The sequence below is a fragment of the Electrona antarctica genome (assembly GCF_951216825.1).
Source record: "Electrona antarctica genome assembly, chromosome: 23".
NCBI classification, from domain to species: Eukaryota; Metazoa; Chordata; class Actinopteri; order Myctophiformes; family Myctophidae; genus Electrona; species Electrona antarctica.
This window is the reverse complement of record NC_136804.1, coordinates 9229216-9243791: the sequence shown is the minus strand read 5'-3', so window position 1 is coordinate 9243791 and position 14576 is coordinate 9229216. Positions and strand designations below refer to the sequence as shown.

The window sequence follows — 14576 nt, the reverse complement described above, 5'->3', positions numbered from 1 at the left end:
AGCTTGTTACAGGAACATACGTTTGAATCATACATCAACTGGTATATAAATTACAGATTCTACTCAGAGAGGGAAACTGTGAAATGGACCAAAGAGGGAAATGGGCAGTTGGAGTGAGATTCCATTTTGAATGAGAAATACAGCACAGATGCTGTGGAGCCAAAGGGCAGTATTATGCGTGTCTTAAGTACCAGGTCTTATTACTTAACTTAAGACCTGGAGGCGTGATCAATGCCATTTGGCTATTCTGAGTGGCCAAACAGCATTGACCACGCCTCCAGGTCTTAAGTTAAGTCATAAGACCTGGTACTTAAGACACGCATAATACTGCCCTTTGGAAACGTCTTTATCCCATTTTCTTTTCTTTCTGAGTCTACGGGCAGTATTATGCGTGTCTTAAGTACCAGGTCTTATGACTTAACTTAAGACCTGGAGGCGTGGTCAATGCTGTTTGGCCACTCAGAATAGCCAAATGGCATTGATCACGCCTCCAGGTCTTAAGTTAAGTAATAAGACCTGGTACTTAAGACACGCATAATACTGCCCTCGAAGTGTCTTATTACATAACAGTAATAGAGGGTGCCATTCTTCAACTGTCTATCAACTATCTTCAACAAACTTTCCTGATTGTAATTCTCCACTGGCATATTAAACATTGACACTGCATGTGCATGTCTTCAGTCAAACTGATTATAATAATTTTTCTTCCTTTGCATGGTTTTAACCTCCATGAACTATGTCTAGAGACAATACCTATCCTCAGCTGGGGAAAATGATTGAGGTATTTGCAGTAGCACAGAACCGGATTAAATCGGATTTGCAAACATGGGTGGGGTGTTCCAACGTAAAATTTAATTATGGGAAGATATTCGAAAGCCAGTTTTGTACTGTTCTGTTATTCAGATTAACCTGACACTAAAACAATATGAAGCTTTGATTTAAAAACAAACAGTATTTCACTGGTGTCTGCTAATGCCGCCTACATTTTGTTCGTCTGAAGTTAATATAGTTTCTCCAGCTTGATTTATTTTCCTGGAGAGAAATAACTATTTGAACAAGGGATCCAATGTGTAATAATCAGCCCTTCCATTCCAACCCGTTATCAACACAAATCAAGCCTTTTTATTCCAAGTCTCCAAATCTTTGTACAAAAGAAAATGTTCAATTTCATCTGTCAATATAGAGTAGCAGAGTAGCTCTGCCAGCTCATACTGTTGCCTGGCCCCCCTGGCCAACAGGGGATTCCTCTTTGGCTGTGTAGATCAGGGGTTCTCAACCCGTGGGTCGCGACCCCTCGGGGGGGTCGCCAAATTAGTTTGGGGGGTCCCCAATGTTTTTTTTTTTTTTTAAGTTTTTTTTTTTTTTTTTACGATTTAAAAAAAATAGCAGACCTACAAGCTCGTAGCGCGCCACTCGGTGGCGCGCTATGAGCTTGTAGATCTGCTATTTTTCAATAGCTAAATTATAACAATGCTTAAAACACCAAAAGGGGTTCCCGCCCAAAATGGGTTAAGGTTATTGTAGCAGTCAATTTATATTGGGGGGCGGGGCGGGGGTCCCGAGACATTGCCAAAGCATTTTCTGGGGTCCCCGGCCAAAAACGTTGAGAACCCCTGTAGTAGTAGATGCTTGTATTCCCATGTGGGAGACCTGGGTTCAAATTGCACTTCAGCAGTTTCATCTAGGGAGGTAGTATTTATTCTTGTAGTAGCCAACCGCTCAGTTTTGTAAGAGTAATATTCACTTTTCTGAATATCATTGTTTGAATATACCCCCTTTTAACCATTTAAACCCTATACAGTACTTTGTTTACTAGTGAGTATTATAGCCGAGCTACAATCTCACAAAATGTCGCAATGTGAGGCATTATGAGGTTGTAGATTTCACTGAATGTTCGCCCCCAAGGGTCGCAAGGGGTTAATGGAGTATTTCCACCCAAAAATGACTTGTTTTCTATCAATTACACACCCCGTGAAGTCTTGAATTCATGGAGATGTTTAAGTTTTTGTCGCATATCCTGAGCCAATAATTTGATGACCGGGTAGCAGGGCCGGTTCTAGGGGGGGACAGGGGTGGGCATAGCCCACCCAAACGTGCGTCCTGCCCACCCAATGTGGGCAGGCTAAATCCGGCCCTGCCGGGTAGACCGGGTAATTTGATGACCGGTCACTCGGTCAGTATAGGCGACTCAGTAGGAAACGCTTTGAGTCTCTGCCAGAGATGAAGTTATTGGCTTAGGAATGCGACAAAAACAGAACAATCTGCATGAATTCAAGGCTTCATGGGGCTCCTTTAGTTTAATATAACAATCCTTAAAACATCCAGGAAGTTATTTGATCTCCGTACCCATGACGATCATATTGACCATGCCCTGGAAGGAGGACTTCTTGATCTTGGTGATCTCGTTCTCGTGGATGCGTAGCTCCTGTAGGCTCTTGGGCATGTTGGCAGGGATTTCCTTCAGCTGGTTCTTGGACAGGTAGAGACGCTGCAGCTTTGCCAGAGGAGTGAAGGCCTTGGCATGGATGGTGGTGATTTTGTTGTTGACCAGGATCAGAGCCTACACGGGAGAGGGAGGAGTCACACTTTAGCTGTGATGCTAGTTCCAATAATATTATACACAATTAATGGTAATTTGTAATAAATAAATAAATAAACAAATAAAGCTTTTGTGCTTCATTCTGCTCGTGTTTACAATATTCACCGTACGATCCCATGAATGTATTACTGTTTGCACTTTAACATGTTTCTGCAATGGCAGGTGAAGAGTAGCTCTTGTTTTGTTTCACTCAACCTCCTGTGAATTCATGGATTCATTCTACAAATGCAGTACTTTAAATTACTTAAAAACAGGGCAGATATCACAGTTTGCATAGCTCAACTTTTCTGTTTGTGTGAAGGCATGCGGTCTGGCACTACTTTCCTGTAGAAATTATTCTCGTAGTGAGATTTTTAAGTTCAATTTAGATATTGTCTGTCTGTCTGTCTGTCTGTCTGTCTGTCTGTCTGTCTGTCTGTCTGTCTGTCTGTCTGTCTGTCTGTCTGTCTGTCTGTCTGTCTGTCTGTCTGTCTGTCTGTCTGTCTGTCTGTCTGTCTGTCTGTCTGTCTGTCTGTCTGTCTGTCTGTCTGTCTGTCTGTGACCAATGTGTTATTGCCGGAAAGTTGCTCTGCACATTCATGCTCTCCTGTTGATTAACTTGATTGTGGTGTTCCCATGACCACTCAGGACCACCACAATGAACTGGGGGAGATTTTTTAGATCTTGGCGAAGGCCTGCGCTCCACTGATTGCATTCTTGTTCAGATATATTTTCATACTCGACCTCAGACTATCCATCTCAGATCTGTTGAAACATATTGAGTTATGCAAGTGTTTGTCATGTTAGTAAGGATAACATTATTTATTTATAACATCTCACCCTGTCCTCTGCCTCCTCTTCTCTCACAACAACTCACTTCATGTCCTCTTTCACTACATCCACAAATCTTCTCTTTGGTCTTCCTCTATAGGCCTCCTGCCTGGCAGTTCTAACCTCAACATCCTTCTACCGATATACTCACTATCCCTCCTCTGTACGTGTCCAAACCATCTCAGTCTAGTGGTCTCTCTGGCTTTATCTCCAAAACATCTGACATGCGCTGTCCCTCTGATGTACTCGTTCCTGATCCTATCCTTCCTTGTTACTCCCAGAGAGAACCTCAACATTTTAGTCTCTGCTGCTTCCTGTCTTTTCCTCAGTGTGACTAAACCATACAACATAGCTGGTCTCACCACCGTCCTGTACACCTTCCCTTCCAATTCTTGGAGGTTTTGTTTCACTCAACCTCCTGTGAATTAATGGATTCATTCTACAAATGCATTACTTTGAATTACTTAAAAACAGGGCAGATATCACAGTTTGCATAGCTCAACTTTTCTGTTTGTGTGAAGGCATGCGGTCTGGCACTACTTTCCTGTAGAAATTATTCTTGTAGTGAGATTTTTAAGTTCAATTTAGATATTGTCTGTCTGTCTGTCTGTCTGTCTGTCTGTCTGTCTGTCTGTCTGTCTGTCTGTCTGTCTGTCTGTCTGTCTGTGACCAATGTGTTATTGCCGGAAAGTTGCTCTGCACATTCATGCTCTCCTGTTGATTAACTTGATTGTGGTGTTCCCATGACCACTCAGGACCACCACAATGAACTGGGGGAGATTTTTTAGATCTTGGCGAAGGCCTGCGCTCCACTGAGTGCATTCTTGTTCGGATATATTTTCATACTCGACCTCAGACTATCCATGTCAGATCTGTTGAAACATATTGAGTTATGCAAGTGTTTGTCATGTTAGTAAGGATAACATTATTTATTTTTGTGGCGCCTTGGCAGTCTAGATACACGGCCAAGTTCAAGTTGACCCTGGCCTCAACTCTGGTGCCAGAGTTTCAGAGAACATTTCACTCCTGCTGCGTTCTGCTCTCACGTATGGGAGGAAATGTGAGGTATGCGGTCCATCCCACGTGAGATGCCAATTAGATTACACTGGAAACAGCCTTGGCCGTTAGACAGAGGTATTTATTGCAAGCTACAGTATATGGGTTGAGGCGTGAGGTTGTCAGGCCCAGGGGCGAATACTTTCCTTGCACCTGGGGTTTGGGGGAATGGTGGTGCTAGGATCCAGTTCTTATGGCTAATACATGGGAGCAGAGGTGCTTTGTGGGTGGCTGGCCGGAGGATGTGGAATCCGGGAATCCCTGTATGTTTTAGGTTAAGTTATGGCTCACACTGCTCAATTAGGTTTGGCTAGTGTGCAGTTAATCAAACATAAACATTAAAGTTCACATATTGTAAACATCATGCATAAGATAATTATCAACTGTTGTAGCAGCATTAAGCGTGAAACACAAGAGGTGGCACTGGTAAAAGGATGAGTTAATAAACATAAATAAAATAGAATAAAATAAATGTACTTAGAGTCAATGAATATTAGTATAAATATGTAATCTATCACCATCTTCTTCTTTTCCTTTCGGCTTTTCCCTTCAGGGGTCGCCACATGCAGCGAATTATCTGCCTCCATCTCACCCTGTCCTCTGCCTCCTCTTCTCTCACACCAACTAACTTCATGTCCTCTTTCACTACATCCATACATCTTCTCTTTGGTCTTCCTCTATAGGCCTCCTGTCTGGCAGTTCTAACCTCAACATCCTTCTACCAATATACTCACTATCCCTCCTCTGTATGTACGTGTCAAAACCATCTCAGTCTAGTGGCCTCTCTGGCTTTATCTCCAAAACATCTGACATTTGCTGTCCCTCTGATGTACTCGTTCCTGATCCTATCCTTCCTTGTCACTCCCAGAGAGAACCTCAACATTTTAGTCTCTGCTGCCTCCAGCTCTGCTTCCTGTCTTTTCCTCAGTGTGACTGTCTCTAAACCATACAACATAGCTGGTCTCACCACCGTCCTGTACACCTTCCCTTTCATTCTTGCTGATACAGTCCTATCACACATCAACACCTGACACTTTTCTCCACCCATTCCAACCTGCTTGCACTCGTTTCTTCACCTCTTTTCCACACTCTCCATTGCTCTGAAATGTTGACCCTAAGTACTTAAAGTCCTCCACCTTCTTCACGTCTACTCCCTGTAACCTCACTGTTCCACTTTGGTTCCTCTCATTCATGCACATGTAATCTATCACCATAATATAATATATTAGTTCACTTGTCTCATGCATATTATGCAGGCAAACACACTCACACACAAGTTAAATGTGGTTCTACTCTACTGTCTCAGTCAAGCCAGCATTCTTTGCTGCTGTTTTCTCTCAATTCTTCCTCAATATGCAACATATATTTTGTTTTCTACCCTGCCTACTTGCCAAGTTAATTTCACACTTAATTAAAATCACATTGTATGAAGCATACAGTACTACATCTGTTCAAGCCGAATTAATTGATGCAATATGTCGATATACAGTATAAATCACAATACTGTTAAGTCAACGGTTTACGTACATGGAGTCCCTTGAGGTGCTTGAAGTCGCCCTCTTTGATCTCGCTGATCTTGTTGTTCTGCAGGTCCAGCAGGGTGGTGTCTTCTGGGATGTCGTCGGGGACGGTCTTCAGACCTTAACACAAGGACAGGATAGACACAATAAGAGAGATGCAATGCAGTTGCATTGCGTCTTTCTGCATGTGTGTGTGTGCGCGTGTGCGTGCGTGCGTGCACGCGCGCGTGCGTGCAGGTTTGTCGTGGCAAATGGACCATGTCCTTTTCTGTGCTTCAGCTGTAATGCACTGAGGCTGATGGGAGCTGGAGTTTGTGGTGGGTGGTGACTGACAGCCCTGGTTCTAGTGGCGAGAGCTTGAGGTCTCGCTGTGACCTCTTAAGAGCAAATGGCAACAAAGGGGTTCACTTCAGTGGGCTCAAGCTTCCTATAGGACCACTGTTGAAATGTGTTGCATTGACGTTCAAGTCTTTGTGCTTACAATTCAGTTCATTCTGTTCTTGAGAAATTCCTCAATCGCTTACCTGAATGTGCATGTGCACCAGTGTTTATTTTGTCACTAATTAGTCTTAGTTTTAGTCAGGCACATGAAATACGATCCCAATCTCACCCACACACTGTGAAATAACACAGATTGGCAATTCCGTACATACACTACTAGAAAATCCCAAAATCCATGACGGAGGCATGGCTTTCACCCCATTATCTCATTGGGGCAAATGCGATCCCAACAACATTATTTACAATTCTGTGCCTATTCAGTATTTTAGCTGTGACGTGAGCGCGAGCACGTGAGATACTTCCGGGTCCTACTTCTGTCTCGCTTTTGTGTCCCCATAGAGTTATACTGTGACGCTCCGTCGGACTAAATCTGAGACGAAAACAACCACGAAAGTCTCATTTTACCGCTTTCCTCGCAACAACAAAGCTGCGCTGCTCTCCCAAATCTGGCTGTGACAGTCCGTCTGCCCCACACGGAATACTATCACCATTTTATTTCATTGTGTCAACTAAATCCTCATTAATGCAAACTAGATTCAACATACTCAAGCCTGCAAACATTCTAAATATGCCCCCGAAATATTTTACTGAGCAAATGGACTGTTACCACCTTCAATAATAATGATAATAATAGTCTTTATTGTCTCCACATCATATTTTTTTTTGTCATGGAAACTTGTACAAAACATTAATAATTCTACTCGAGTTGGAAGCATTAAGACCCATTTTAACCCTCAATGGCTTCCTTTCTGAAAAATAACGTCATTGTAAAAAGATTCACGCGTTTAGATATTCTATTTACAATGAGATGCGGACGGGAGCTGGTGCCACTTGGACCCGGACGTAACGTAGCACTACAAAATGACGTCGGACTTAAATACTGAATCGGGTTGCAACTCGGACGGGGCTGAGTCGGCTCAATCAAAGGCGTCCCTCCGTTGTGGTGGAAGGATTTCAGTGTAATATGTATTTGGGGTTTTCTATACAGAAGACAATCCGTGTTATTTCATCGTGTTTGGGTGAGATCGGGTTGGAAATACAAATACACGCATTATTGCTGAAAACCCCAGTGGTCCAACAGTATAGAATCGGAATCTGAAATCTTAGGAAGCAGGAGCAGACCAGTGACCTTCAAACAAACACTCGTGCTACTGAACTGAAGAACAAATATTTCATGGTGACATTCCTAAGCCTAAGGGACCAAATGACTAGTAAGTGCTCCAAGGTACACAAACTACACATGGTGGAAATGGCCCTTGAAACTAATTTCCTTTGGAGTGAGCCAGTCACTGCATACCTGGACCTTGAGCTCATGCTGAACGCAGTTTTGCTTGGACCATAAAATAGCAACAGTATATATACTAGGAACCCATTTGGTCACCAAGCCTGTATTTTGAAGGAACAGAAAAATGATGGGAGTTACGGTTCCGAGTAGCAAACGTATACTGGTTTGTATGTCGGGAGGATATGGCAAAAAAAATCAAAGAAGTAATAGCCCGACCCACTATTCACATGCAGCGGAGCATTTTGTTCCCATTTCTGAAAAAGGGGACATGTAAAATAAACTGTTTGGTAGTGAGAGGCTTACGCGTAGCTGTCTTCCCAAGGTGGAAGCACTCATACGCAGACACATTTTGGCTCAAGAGCCTTTGGCTGTGTTTTGTGCACACAAACATCGTTTTCAACTCAAAGTCCTTTAGTGCCCCGCTGTCAGCTTTTCCAACTCTGCTGAGGAACGGTCAGACAGCATTCGTGGTCAGCGACCTTGCGGCTGTAAACCTCCACTCTTCTCAGTGTCTTTCTTGACCTTTGCTCACCCATTTCTCCTCTTTCACTGTATTTTTCAGCTCTTAACCACATTAACCCTATAGAGCGTTGCAGTCCCGCCCCCTACCATGGACCAGGAAATGAATCCCAATGCATTTTTCCCATAGACATTTCAAAAAGTATTTATTTAAAGACGGTTACGCCGCGGACAAAGCCAACTCGAGTCGTGACAACTCATGACAACACAAACAATATTTTGGACCAAACAAATAATTACAATGAAGAAAAACAACAAAAAAGTGTTGTAACCTGCCGTTTTTTTCTTCTTTCTAATTATTTGTTCGGCCCAAAAAATTGTGTTTGTTGTCATGTTTTGTCACGACTCGAGTTGGCTTTGTCCGCGGCGTAAACGTCTTTAAATAAATACTTTCTGAAATGTCTATGAGGAAAATGAACGGAGAATCATTTCCTGGTCCATGGTAGGGGGCAGGACTGCGACGCTCTATTGTCCCTATTCTATGGCGAACATTTGGTAAAAAATAGCAGATCTACAAGCTCACAAAGCATTGCGCTGTGTAGCAGTGTGACCTCTATATTCTGTACATTATTGCTAGTGTTTGTGTTTGTTCTCTATACTGGAGTCTCCATGTCTCTAGATTGTCATGACACAATGGGCTCTATGCACACACGCCATTTTGGAAAGAACTTGGGCCACTTGGGCCACCAACAGGTGTTACCGTTGATACTAATGAAGGCTCTGTTCCATTCTGGTCAAACAGAGTCAGGGTGCTGCTACTGTGCATGTTGGCTCATTGGAAACACGTTGATACACCAGTGGGTCTCAAAGTGTCCTTGAGTGGGTTCCAAATGTACCCGTACCGTACGCCATACGGGTGTGTAACTCTGAGAGTGTACAAATGGCATTTGTACACTCTCAGCGTTATGGGGGTCCTTGAAATGAAAAAGTTGTTTTTTTTGTATCATCGGTAACACCTGTGAAGGAAGTAGGGAAGCAGCCCAGAAGTAGGAAGAGTTATTCTGTGTGCTGTGTGCATAGAGCCCATTCAGTGAGCAGCCAAAATTGGAACTGGAACACTATACATTTGAAGCGGATAAATGGGTACTCTTTCCTGATTGACATTGGCCAAACATTGGCAACCCACCTGAAAATGTATATCTTCTGTTTATTAAAGATCTTGGATCGAGAGACCAAAAGAGCCTTGTTACTGAACAAACACTGCAATGATAACTCTCACAATATTATGCTTTAACATTTTAACAAAATACTATGCAAACACAAATTGGCCTGTGTTTGGGGGAGGAGGGTGATAATTGGCACTGCACGTAATCCTACACACTGGGGCGACAACTGTCAGCAGGGAGTGTTGGATGGGAGGAGTAGGACCAAGGCTCTACGTGCTATAGGACAGGGGTTCTCAACCCGTGGGTCACGACCCCTCGGGGGGTCGCCAAATTATTTTAGGGGGTCCCCAAATTATTTTCCAAAAAAAAAAAGAAAAAAAAGATTTTTTTATTTTCACGATTTAAAAAAAATAGCAGACCTACAAGCTCGTAGCGCGCCACTCGGTGGCGCGCTATGAGCTTGTAGATCTGCTATTTTTAAATAGCTAAATTATAACAATGCTTAAAACACCAAAAGGGGTTCCCGCCCAAAATGGTTTAAGGTTATTGTAGCAGTCAATTTATATTGGGGGTCGGGAGGGGGCGGGGCGGGGGTCCCGAGACGTTGCCAAAGCATTTCCGGGGGTCCCCGGCCAAAAACGTTGAGAACCCCTGCTATAGGATACAATAGCAGTGACAATACAGACATGTGTGTGGGGAGGAATCAATTGGCTAAATTGGAGAGAAATGCGCGAGAAAAAATAAGCCAACAATGCATCATGTTGCTATGCGTTGTAGCACCAATTTCGCTGAATGTCCGCCTATTTTCAAAGAACGTTCTATTTTAGCCAAATGTGCGCCTGTTACGACATTCCCAGAAAGGGACCGCTACGACGGTCCGTGTGGTTACTGTAAATGTCATCACCTTTCTTTCCTCTCCTGATCCCTCTGGCCGCGAGGAAGAGGCGCGTGATCGAATGCATTCCAAGCTGCTGGGAGCTCGGGGAAGGGAGCCACATGATACAATGGTTTCCTAGCTAGTCGTGGAAGAAGCTCTCATGGCTCCAGTAAACAGTTTGAAACAGGGCCTGTCTGTGTATATGCATGGGGGGACTTTAAAAGAGGTGAGAGGTGTGTTATTCAGGTGCTGTGTCGGAATTGGCTTTCCCCGAGTTGTTTAGTCTCAACAGCCTTTAACCATCTGACTAAAATGCTCTAACCCTTATGAAAACACAACACACACATGATGGATTTGTTTTGTGTGTGTGAAGTCTGGTCTGAATGATGTCTTGATTCCACCAGTGGACCGTCGCCACTTTGTAGAGATCATTTACCGTTATTACACCCTGTTCCACCAAAGCACTGGGGTCATATCTATCAACACAATCAGTGCTGCTGTAAACGTTTGGATGTGTGACGGCAGCGATCTAACCAAGTTGGGCAGCCATAGCTGAATGGGTAGGGAGGCTGTGTGTGTGTGTGTGTGTGTGGGAAACAAGGTCCCCGGTTCACCCCGTGTCACTGAGCAAAAATAATGAACTCCTATAAATGCTCCCTCTGCGCTGTATTAATGGCACCTATACTGCTCCTCCTGGTAGTAAAGATGGGTAAATGCCGGGGACACATTTCATGTATGTGGAAATGTACTGTGTAGAAGTGGGGAGTCCTCTGGGGACCACATATGATTATTATGAAGTGACCTCTCTCCTACAGCTGAGTGAAACCCTATACTAGTTACAGTACTTAGAAGCATTACTGTACATTGCTTTCTTTGCACTCTATTTACTTCCCTTAGATTAGGGCTATGGTTAAAGGAGAATTCCATGGTAGAAGGCTTTCTTACCTTTATTTGTAGTTGTTACGTCCCCACCAAAGAGGTCCAGGTGTTATTTTGTGCAAAACCTCCTTATTGGCTATTTCCCCTACCATAAGCCCTCAATGAATTGAATTGAATTGAATGGGAATTGAATGGGGCTATGTGTGTTGTGCTAATTCGCTTATTTCCATCGCTCAAAATTATTATTTTTTTGTATTATCCTCTCTTCCTAATGTAAATAATATCCCAAGCGGCACACTTTACTACTTATTTCGATGGAAATAAGCGAATTAGCATAACACCCCATAGCCCCATTCAATTCCCATTCAATGCAATGCAATTAATTGAGGGCTTATATAGGGGAAATCGTTTTTTGCACAAAAAAACACCTGGACCTCTTTGGTGGGGACGTAACAACTACAAAGAAAGGTAAGAAAGGTAAGAAAGCATTCTAGCATGGAATTCTCCTTTAAGGTTAGGGGCTGAGTGAAAATAGGGCTGGGGGACATGGACACCACTACTAGCATTGTGTACTGACTGTGACTACTATCTCTTTATTAACCAAGACCTGAGGTTCGATTCTACAAATGGCTTCTAAATCAGTAGTTCTAATTAAACACGTTCAAGATTTTTCAAAAATGTTCAAAAACAGCAGATATGTGTACAAGCTCGCAGCGAAGTCACTCGTATGGTAGCTTTGTACTGGCGGTGGTGTTTCTCTTCATGCTGTGCAATGTAGAAACGTATATTCACTCTATTCAGCCTTGCGTGGCGGGGGAACCCAATACCTCTATTGTAGGCACTTTTAATCATTGTCTTTGAAAGAAAAGTGTAGCAATGGGATACGAAGCGAATCATTGCCTTGGGCCGAGGCCCTGCCGTCTCCAGCAGATCCAACCATTAATGGCCGTGTTTATGTCATTTCCTGCTCTTGTGTGGGTGTGCAACTTTGGAGCAGAGCGAGGGGAGAACCGTGTTGATGTGCCTGGATCATCAACGGCCTGATTACCCCACGGGATGTGAGTTGGCTCTGAGTTCCTATGTTAGTCATCACACGCACGCACACACACACACACACACGCTCGCACAGAGCAAAGCCCAGGTCCATGTTTATTGAAACGGTTGCTACGGTAAAACTGTGCAAACTGGGGAGATGTCACTTGTTTCGAAATGAGCAGGTCGAGTGCATATAGCGGCACTGACACTTTCTTATAACAGCTCTGGTGGATTCACAACTAACTAAGTGTTTTAGCTGGAGCCATGCCAGCTGCAAACTTGCTGGGGGATAAAAAAAAAAGAGAGAGACAAAGTTCCACTTTTTCCCAAAAGTGAAGGGGAGAGTCAGGATGGCAGGCAGACGTGCTGGCTCTCACACCCAGGCCTCGTGTGTACAGTATGAGTATTTGCTTGTGTGTGTGTGTGTGTGTGTGTGTGTGTGTGTGTGTGTGTGTGTGTGTGTGTGTGTGTGTGTGTGTGTGTGTGTGTGTGTGTGTGTGTGTGCCACGCGTGTGTGCTCGCGTGTGCGCAGCGCACATTTGCCAAAGGGTCTGGGGAACAGATGCAGTCTTCAGGCCAGAAGGGCCGATCTGCAGCTCTCTCTCTCTCTCTCTCTCTCTCTCTCTCTCTCTCTCTCTCCACTGGGAGAGACTGCTGTGAGCCCGGTTACAGCAGTGAGGTAATGGAAGCAGCCCTTTCCTGAACATCACTCTCTCCAACTGTCTGTCTGTCTGTCTGTCTGTCTGTCTGTCTGTCTGTCTGTCTGTCTGTCTGTCTGTCTGTCTGTCTGTCTGTCTGTCTGTCTGTCTGTCTGTCGTGCGTGCGTGCGTGCGTGCGTGCGTGCGTGCGTGCGTGCGTGCGTGCGTGCGTGCGTGCGTCTGTCTGCATGCTCAGCATATTTTGTTCAACTCAAACACTCTCCGTGGTCTATTGTCCGGAATCTAGAAAATAAATGACTTTGTTTCTTAGCTGCCCCTTTCAGTTTATACTCTTTGTAATGGACCACATTTCTTTCTCCCACATAAATCCCTCTCAAAACACATAAACACATGAATCATAAATCAAAAGCTAGCGGTGAAGAAATACTGTTGCATTCTATGCAGCAAGACGTGGCTTCAGGTGACGCACACCGTGGTATAGTGTAGGCAGCCAATTAGACAAACAAACTTGATAAAACTCTAAACAATGATGAGAACAATCAAGCTAATTGCTTTAATTGTGCTGATGCAAGATGCAGACTAGTCATCTGCAGACTATTAACCTTCCCGTGTAAACTTTTGGGGCGGAGAGCAAGTTTCATAACATTTTGGCTCGTTAAAAAAAATGGGGACAAATTCTGGACTTTCCAGACTAACCTTGCTAACATCATAACCCTGTCTGAGAAAACAATTAGGAAAATGAGAAAAGGTTGGGTCAGATAATGTCATGGTTTTGCAGGAAGTGAAGCGCAGTTCACAGCATCTGTAAGCATTTAAGGAGTCTGCGCTGTGGCAATGTTCTGTGTGGTGGGATTAACAAGCTGATGATGGGCAGATCAAAGGCAAAGGCCCTTTGAAGGTCCCTCCATCTCTGGGGTGGATGTAGGAGACACCTTTATGGGAACGAGGACGACCGGACCGACCTTGTAAAGTCACTGAACTCTCTTTCTCTCTCTCTCTCTCTCTCTCTCTGTGTCTCTCTCTCTTTCTCTCTCTCTCTCTCTCTCTCTCTGTGTCTCTCTCTCTGTCTCTCTCTGTCTCTCTCTGTCTCTCTCTGTCTCTCTCTGTCTCTCTCTCTCTCAGCGCAGAGACCTTTATACTGTACATGTAAACCTTCCCAGTGTGCCATCAGGCCTGCCGTGCTCGATTCAGTTGTTCGAAATCCAAACCACGCATAGATGATGCTTCAGGTGGAATTGGATAGTTGGATAGATACATCATGTAACAATAGCTACACAGGATCACAGGATTGCTATCAAAGCTGATTATGCTTAATCAGAAGCATTTTTTAAATGCGTTTTGTAGCGGTTATGTGGTTAATGCGCTATGCATCAGTTTTACTATCGAATCACCCGTGGAAGCGACGTTGTCTCACCGAGGTCGGAGCACTGCACCACGCGAAGGTGACACTGGCACCGGAACGGGCACTTGGGTCCTGCCGGAGCGCTCAGGACGACTTCCTTATCTTCCGTCGTGGTTAGGTCAGGCAGCCGATCCCCAGAGGCGCCCTCGTCCTCCAGCATGAAGTCCATGAAACCAGACTGACGGAAGGGCAGCGCCCAACAGGCCGTGACCAGGAGCAGGGAGAGACAGGCCGACCTCATGGTGCTGCTGGCTGGGAGCCTGGGGGGGAGGGGAGAGGTCAAAGGTCAAGGGTCAGGGCTACATACAGGATACATTGTGAGTTGTGT

The 14576-nt window shown here is 44.3% G+C and overlaps 1 protein-coding gene across 1 annotated transcript in view; it reads right to left on the bottom strand.

Annotated features, from left to right (window-relative positions):
* Positions 1 to 14576, bottom strand: part of dcn (decorin) — a 35266-nt gene that overhangs the window by 7737 nt on the left and 12953 nt on the right. The window contains exons 2-4 of the mRNA XM_079493764.1: positions 14261 to 14508; positions 5993 to 6105; positions 2347 to 2560 (exon numbers count right to left, since the gene is read on the bottom strand). Of these exons, the coding sequence (XP_079349890.1) occupies positions 2347 to 2560; positions 5993 to 6105; positions 14261 to 14489 (556 nt within the window). The 5' untranslated portion in view covers positions 14490 to 14508. The remainder of the gene's footprint in view (positions 1 to 2346; positions 2561 to 5992; positions 6106 to 14260; positions 14509 to 14576) is intronic.